Source organism: Paroedura picta, chromosome 8 (genome assembly GCF_049243985.1).
Source record: "Paroedura picta isolate Pp20150507F chromosome 8, Ppicta_v3.0, whole genome shotgun sequence".
Lineage (NCBI taxonomy): Eukaryota > Metazoa > Chordata > Lepidosauria > Squamata > Gekkonidae > Paroedura > Paroedura picta.
In genome coordinates this window covers 34,675,321-34,683,446 of record NC_135376.1, presented here as the reverse complement: position 1 = coordinate 34,683,446, position 8,126 = coordinate 34,675,321, and the positions used below count along the sequence as shown (strand labels likewise).

The 8,126-nt window shown below is 42.2% G+C and overlaps 1 protein-coding gene across 1 annotated transcript in view; it reads right to left on the bottom strand.

The window, feature by feature from the left end:
* Positions 1 to 721: 721 nt before the first annotated feature.
* ITM2C (integral membrane protein 2C) overlaps positions 722 to 8,126 on the bottom strand; it is a 25,337-nt gene continuing 17,932 nt past the window's right edge. The window contains exons 5-6 of the mRNA XM_077348976.1: positions 5,642 to 5,792; positions 722 to 3,863 (exon numbers count right to left, since the gene is read on the bottom strand). Coding sequence (XP_077205091.1) covers positions 3,772 to 3,863; positions 5,642 to 5,792 — 243 coding nt within the window. The 3' untranslated portion in view covers positions 722 to 3,771. The remainder of the gene's footprint in view (positions 3,864 to 5,641; positions 5,793 to 8,126) is intronic.

Below are 8,126 nucleotides of genomic sequence, written 5' to 3'. Positions count from 1 at the left end.
GTGTAGCATCTAAAAGAGTAGAGCAGGTGCCAGGCAAGTCTCAAGAGGAAGGGCCTTCCAAAGCTGAGGTACCACCACTGAAACCCCCACCCCCAATCTCTGGTTATTGTCTGCCCCAGCTGTGCGCTTGGGGGCACAGAAAGCTGGGCCTGTGAGGATTGAGGAGATATGCAGAGTTCAGTCCTCTACATTCCATGAGACAAGAGTGGCATTTTGAAGAATAAATATTCTAATTGTGGGGCTCTAAAAGATATATTTCAATACTTTTCATTAGTGTACGAGCCTCTCTATTCATATTGTTTACCAACTTATAGTCCCCATTATTACATCACAAGTGCATTTAAATATTAGACCACTGAAGATGACCCCAAGGAGGGTTGAAACACGTTTGCTTATCTGTTTCTTGCAATTTATCTATGTGTCAAAATGTTTTGGATTTGTGCTACAGTGCTTAATATATGTTGATGTTTTTAAGTTTTATATGTGCACATGTATTGAAATAAATATTTGCATTTTAATATTTGATACATATTCTGCTGCTGCTCAACCTTTTAGGTTCCTAGCTTGTATACACAGGTTGTGTTACTTTGCCCCCTCTTTTGTTTCATTTCATGGAAATATCTTTGGCTTGATCAATGGCCTTTTCGCCATTGTTGCTCCAGCTACTGAATGAGAAACAATATCTTTATAGCAGATTATCTATACAAAAAAGAAGAGACACTTTAAACCAGAAGTAAAATATTTAATTTTAATTTCCCCCCTAAAAGGTAAGGTTTTTTTTAAACAGACAAAATATATAAAGCAGTTAAGGGTCTTCCCCCCACTCTCTAAAGTATTGATGTTCTGACTCACAAGGAATCCACTTTAGTCATCGTCGTGATCCAGGTTTTGCAGCACTTAAGATTCATGGCCAATTAAAAAACATGCAGAACCAAACCACAAACAGTCGGAATTCCAAGCTGAAGGCCTGGATTGGTTACAAAAGCAAATGCAAAAAGCAAACCTATCAGTTTGAAGCTATTATTGCCAAGCAGATGATGTGCTATTACTTTCACTACAGTAATCCGTCCCTGCCATCTAAACCATACTCTGGAGGAGGGTCCAACAGCAACAGAGCAATGAAACTCTGCCTAAGGAAGAGTGTTCAGAACGAGTTCCTTTCCACTCCCACATTATACTAATTCAAAGGCAATCTGGCACTTAATTTAAGGATTCACTTGAGTTGAAGTGTCTCTGAGTTGGGGAAGCCCACTTCATGTTTCAGTCACATAGCAGACCAGTATGTATTCTGCTTCTCCTCCATGTCTCAACCCAACACCCAGAAAACCCTGATTCTTGTACAAGGTTGGCTCAATCATGTTAAAAGTTTGGTTCTATTGCGTTAATGGTTGTACATGCAGGCGTTTCCTTTTTCTCCTCCTTTCTAAAGTGCCACTCTTTTCTGAATGAGTAGTGATCAACTAGCTATGCTGTCAAACAAAGAAAATGTATTTTTAATTTTTTAACCTCATTTTTTGCTCCACCCTTCTCCTCAAAGGGTATCCAAAGCGGCTTACAACATTCTCCTTCCCTTCCGTTTTATCCTCACAATGACCCTGTGCTGTAGGTTAAGCTGAGAGTTTGTGACTGGCCCAAGGTCACTTAACAGATCTCCCTCACAACTCAGTGGGACCAATCTGGAGTTTGTATTCTCAACTGCCAAAGGTAAACCGCCCCTCCCCCCAAGAATACACATCGCCTGTTTTCAAAGGACTCATTCGTCTGCAAACATTAGTAAGGAATACCCAGGAGTGCTCTATTCGGGGCAACTCACATCCCCTGCACTCTGCTCAGCCTGTGGCCTTCATGTTACTGCCATTCCTTGACTCCCGCCAAAGTTAATGTGGAAGCCAAGCTGCCTAGGTTCTGATAAGGTAACTGTGTCAGTGCATTACTACTTGGTCACTACTGCTGAATTCTTGTTAAAAGCACAGGATTCTAGACATCTTGATCACAGATATTGTGACACAGTTTACTAATTTGCCATTAATTTACTTTTGCCTTATATCTGTATGACCTATTATGATCCTTGTTCCATTTTTTCTGAGGAAGAGTGTATGTACTCAACAGCTCATGCCTTGAATAAATCTTTGTTGGCCTTAAAGGTGCTATTGGACTCAATTTTTGTTTTGATCATGGTATGTTGCTCAAATTCTCAAGCTTTACCTTGGGGTAAAGTGGGAAGAGAAATTATTTTTTCTTCTTGCATGCACAGCTTATTTTTATGTGTAGGGAATATGATCCAGGCCAAATACTTATGTTTGATGACATAGGATGAGGAACCTAGACAAGTAGCGATGGCTATCACTCATGTTTGTCAGATTTCACAGGGGGACATCCTCCTCATTTCTCTGACTATCCCAACCTGCCCTCGGTGAGGGAGAATGTGAGGGACACATGTCAGGCCGACTATTGTCACTGCAGCCTCCCATCATCTCCAGTCATTGAATGCTAAACAACTTTCTGAACTGCTGCCCCCAAACAAAAACAGTTGGGTCTAAGCTTTCAGCTGATAAAACAAGTGCTTAGTGCTCATCTCTCAAAAAGTAGAATGAGAAGGAGTCCATGTTTCCCCTGCAGATAAAGGGACACAGAACTGAATATATGTTCACTACAGTGAGAGAGGACGGGCTTAACCCGCTTAAAAACTACTGCAAGGGAGACTATTTAGCTAGCCAGTGCTAACAAAAGCACAGTGGTTAGGAGCAAACGTAGGAGAGTCAGAATATCAACAACCATTTTGGCCCATTAACCTGTACTAGAAGTGCAGTAAGTGCAAGAAATGATGCCTCGTTCAGCACAGTGACATTATATGACGTTGGCTAATTAAGTGCACTCTGCTGGTTTGCCACCCTTCCTTCTTTCATATTAGGATCCAGGACCCTTACTCAAGCCATTATGCACCCCAGTAAACTTAATGCATAGAGCCAAGAGGGGTGATATTGAGGTTCAAGATCAAGACTGCTGGGAGGAAGGGGGCCAGCTTTAAGATCTCTTTGCTAGCAACAGCTTCCAGAACAAACCTGGATGATCACTTAAGCATGCACATTTTGCCTCTTGGGGCTGTGGCTACTGAAAAGAAATGGCACCCTTACATGCAAGCTAGTACAACGAAAGCCACATATTCTGCTTTGCAGAGCAACAGACTTAGAATAAACCATGCCCACATGTCTATGCACTTCTACACTGGGCTGCAAAAAGTCTTTCTAGCTGTATCTTTCTATCCCTTTCAGGGAAACAATTTTATGGTGAATTTTTCTGTTCACAACAGGCTGAGACAGAGGAAAGGGTCTTCTACCCTGAAATATCACTCAACAAGATAATGGCCCTGGAAAGCTAAATGTTTCCACTGCCACTTAACTTCTTTTCCCCCCAAGTTAACAAATGGCCAGCCATTCGCATTAAGAGTCTTCTATCGTTTCATACTTGGATTTCTCAGAGTATGCCGCAGACTCCCAAGAAGAGACTATTGGACCAATTTTCACAAGGAACCTTCCCCTCCCCCTCCCCAGTCACATTTTGGGGTAACTGTGAAATGTAAGCAAAATCTAAGAAGCAATGCAATAAAGAGACACCAAAGGCCAGTGTTTGATCACGCGTGACCTGAGAAGTAAGTAGTGCACGAGAAATGGGAGCAAGAAGAAAAATAAGCCAAATTCTCTCTTCAGAAAAGTAAGCCTGCATGGATGTGTACAAGCAAAGCCCAGAAAGGTTACGTCGGGAGAGTGGTTCTCACAACTTCTGACAAATTGCAGTGTCAACCACAAAGGTGTTTTCAAAATGGCGAATGTGATGACAGCTCTCTGCTGCACGTCGATGGATATCTGGAAAATGGAACCAGAAAGAAAAGCCTGGTTAACTTTGTTGCCACATGAAATGTTTTAGGAAGAAGATATATGGCCAATTCAAACATCTGGACAGAAAGAAAATATGGAAATGTGCCAGATGCACCAGGCAATGCAATACAAACAGCTTACTGTCTGTTTCATTTTATAAAAACACAAATCTCAAAACCAGCCCAAACAATCTACATCAGCAAAAGGCGAACAACACGTGCAAGTCCTATCGTAATAACAATGTTTTTTATATAACTTTTTATTTATGTTTTTAAAGAATTGTACAAATAAGATATATGTTGTTTCCTCAAATTATAAATTTTGAAATACCCCCGCCATTGTAATAACAATATGTAATGTCAACCCTGAGCCATCCAAAAAAGCCTTTAAAAGATCGGGCAAATGAATAATAAAACGTTAAATGACTTTTCACACTGAGTGGGGAAGTTGCTGTTGAAGACAAAGTCAGACAAGCATTGGTACAGATTTGCAGTGGACAATCATTCCTCTTTCTCCTACGGTGGGAGGTCTCATCCACCACCCACCATTTCCTACCACGGCCTTAGAAGGTTCCTTATTCATTTAAAAGTGCAGATGAAAATCTTGCAAATTGCTGCCTTCAGTCAGCACTAATGGCTGTTTGTCAACTATTTCCAGCCTTCGTTTTTGGTGAACAAGGATCCTTTTGAGTCATCCAGTGGGAAATAATGGGCAGCAAATGGGAGCTGCAGAGAAAAAGAAACAATTGCTGTCTACAAATTAGCTGGAATCGAAAAATGCAGTGCACTGAAGTTCAACTGTGATTAGATAAAGACTATATCAAATTGTTGTCAGATTTTTATTCTTCCTTACTTGATCTTCTGAAGACTTTTTTTTTTTTTGCCGATTCAGTGTCAATTGCTTTGCTCAGCCACTGCTGTCTGTGTAATAAACAGTTGCAGTATTCGGGCAATACATACTAGTTATTCCATTTGCAGTAAAGTGGAATCCAACGGGAAGTCCTCATAAACCAAGCCTACCACACTGAATGGTAACTGTGCAACAAAGTACAGGGATTTTTTAGAACTTCCAGAGGACTACGCTCAGTTGGCAGGGCCATAGTCAGTGACAAACATCATGCCACTTAAAGGTGCCACTGGGCTTAAAATGTGTTCAGTGGGTCCCATGTACAGTCTCACCAGTTTCCCATGAGCAAGGCTAGAAAAAAAAATCTCTACATGAAACTAGGAGTCCTCTAGTGGTTAGAGCAGGCAACACTGGCCCAGTTGGTCCAATGATCTGGCTATATAAAGCAATTTTTCGGTATCTACCTTAAAGAAAGTCACCTGCATTTGAAGGGAGGACTCGTTTGGAATGTCACCTCCATCACAGGAGGACTCTTGGCTTGGAACTCCTTGAACTTCCTCATGATTGGATTAGAGTTAGACACGGCTTCTGTAGCAGCCAGCTACCCCTCAGGGTACATTTTGTTGTGGTTCCCCCTACCTGTCACCAAGATTCCAAAAGCAGCTACAAAGTTAACACGGCTAGGGTTCCTTGTCCTGAACGGACACTTGAGTAGAGGCCATTATAAAAAATGGCACCCCTGGGCACCATTTCTTCCAAACTGTCATCCTTCCAAATCTGCCATTTCTTTCAAGACAGTCATCTTCTGCAAAAGCGCACAAGCTAACTGTGGGATTGAAATAAGGGAGAAGCTTCTCTAAATCCATAGCATCGTTCAGGAGCAAAGCACACAAATAAAACAAAGCAAAATGTGTCCTCACGTCTCCTTGAAGTTCTACGCTTCAGCCTATACGTATCTTTGCCACGGCACAGATGATAAATAAAGGAGCCAAGCTGGTCCATGTCAGTGACGTGCTCTGTGACTATCATCTCCTCCTGGATTATGTAGGTTTGTGGCAGATACACTCCTTTCTGAAATCACAAAATTAAATGCACAAAATCCTGAGAATTTCCAGTTCAGTGAGATAAATCAATGGCATTTCAATGTCAGAAAAACATTCTTAGAATGACACAGTGCCAGGAATTTCACTCTTCTGAAATCATTTACTAGAGTCTCAAGATGTGAACCAAAGAACACCAATTCATCTTTGTGACTCAAGAACAATGTTGCAAAACCAGTGGAGTGTAGCAGGTACAAATCATCCTTGGGCAATTTTTTCAGTGCACGGTAGCATTGGGAAACTCCTCTCAAACCGACATACCTGACCCTGCTAACTTGAAAGAACAAAAAAGGTTAAACCCAGAGTCGCCCTCCCCTTCTGCCATTCTTCCCTGGCTTGTTAACCAGTGCAGGTGTCATTCTCTCAACCCAGCCCAAATTTGGCTTGCAAGTTTTTTGAGGTATGGGCCATATTTTATCAAGTAAATTACAATTATCAAGTAAAAGTAGTTTACGTATCACAGAAACATTTATTCAGTTGTAAGTCAATTCATTTATTTATGTATTACATTTGTATACCGCCCTCCCCTAAGGCTTGATATGCAGTAGCCTGTGTGGCATCAAGTTCAAGAACCATTTTTAAAAATTATGTTTAGGGCCGATCCTAAAGGGCCACAGGCTGGAGCAGTTCACAAAATGATGGTTCAGCAGAGATGCTGAGGAAGGCAGACCCCGTTGCAACTGTCTGCTGCATATGAGAATATTGCAACAGTGGCATGGCAGCAATCATCTTTATACCAGACCTGAAAGAGACATTCTCTTAACAGGAATCATAATGGTGCTCTGTGTTATTTGGGGCAAACAGCATTCGTTTGCTAAAAATTTACACATGAATTCAATATGACTCCAGTGCTCAGCTCAATATTGACACAGAATTAAGGCCAATTATCTTCTACAAATTATTTTACCAACATTCAGCCCTAACAGCTTGGAATGACGTTGGGAGTGCTTTAATCGTCAGCAGTGTCTGTTTCATGGAGCCATAATACTTTAGCATGCACTTCTGGTTCACTTCTTTGGGAAAAAGAAATAAACTGATGAAAACATGATCAAAGAATGCAATGCAATGTGTGCAACAAACATCAAAATAACTCCGTACTGCTGGATCCGAGCTTGAAGTGAGTGGCTGGCATCAAGCAGAAAGCAGCAAAATGAATTCATGGAATTTATCATAATGGGATATTGCAGTGTTTAAGGGGTGTCAGAGAGATGGGACAGTTTTGGAGTGGTTAGGAAATAAGCAGTGTACAAAGTTAGTGAAGAGATACAGCCATAATTTGCTACATAACTCCAGAAGCACAGAATAAACTAAATGACCTGGGCAACAGACCTGCAGCAGGTTCCCACTCCCGATCTCTGACATGCATGTACACTCATACCTCTACAGGGTAAGAGATCTGTCCTCTAATGGTTAACCCATAAAGGGGCGGTATGACTGTGGTAGACTGGGGGCCATTCCGCACCAGGATCTATGTAGCAAATTGGTTGCGGAACGAAAAAACGCCATTTTAAACAGTGGAAATTGTCGTTATGCATACCTGCCTTTGTAGTGGAATCCAGTTGCGTTTCTATCGTTTCCCACAGGTTTCCGGTCTCGGCAAAAATCGCTAGCCAGGAAGCGATATTGCCGAGCTTTGTCCCGCCCCTGGCCGTCAAGCAGCCAATGGGCAGCCGTTATCATGCTCCCCAAAAGCCCCTTTCCCTTTAAGGAAGGTTTAAAAAAAAACACAAACACACACGTTGCAATGAATCTGCGTTGATTCGTTGCAACGGAGAGACCCATCTAGCTAGCAGGTGGTGTTTGAGCTGCTGTTTCATCGTTGCCGCGCTCCCCCTGAGTGAAAAAAAAAAAACCCTCCCCCCCGCACGGGCATGATTTTTGGCCGAAAATACAGTGAAAAATAAAGGGAAAATAAACCAGCAAACGGGGCTGTGTGTTGCTTCGTGCTTGGTGACTTAAAAGAGCTCTGGGGAGGGACTACAGCCAGGGAAGCCTTGCTGGGTAAACGAAAGCTCGCCGGTGCGTTGATCTCTGCTCGCTCCGAGAAAAAAAATGGCGATCACTTCGCCGGAAGATCAGAGGAGAGAACTAGGGGGAGGGACTTTGCAGAAACTGCAACAATGGTAACGCACAGAACTTTCCTGCTAGGGTTGCAGATTGGTTGCAAGAGTGTAGCACTTTCCGGAGGGTGAATCCACTTTTTGGGATTTCCCTGAAAGCGCTACAACGAAGCGCTTTTTGCAGATCGGTTTCAGGAGTGTTGCAGATTGTCAACGACGTTATGCATAACAGCAAAACAGTAGCG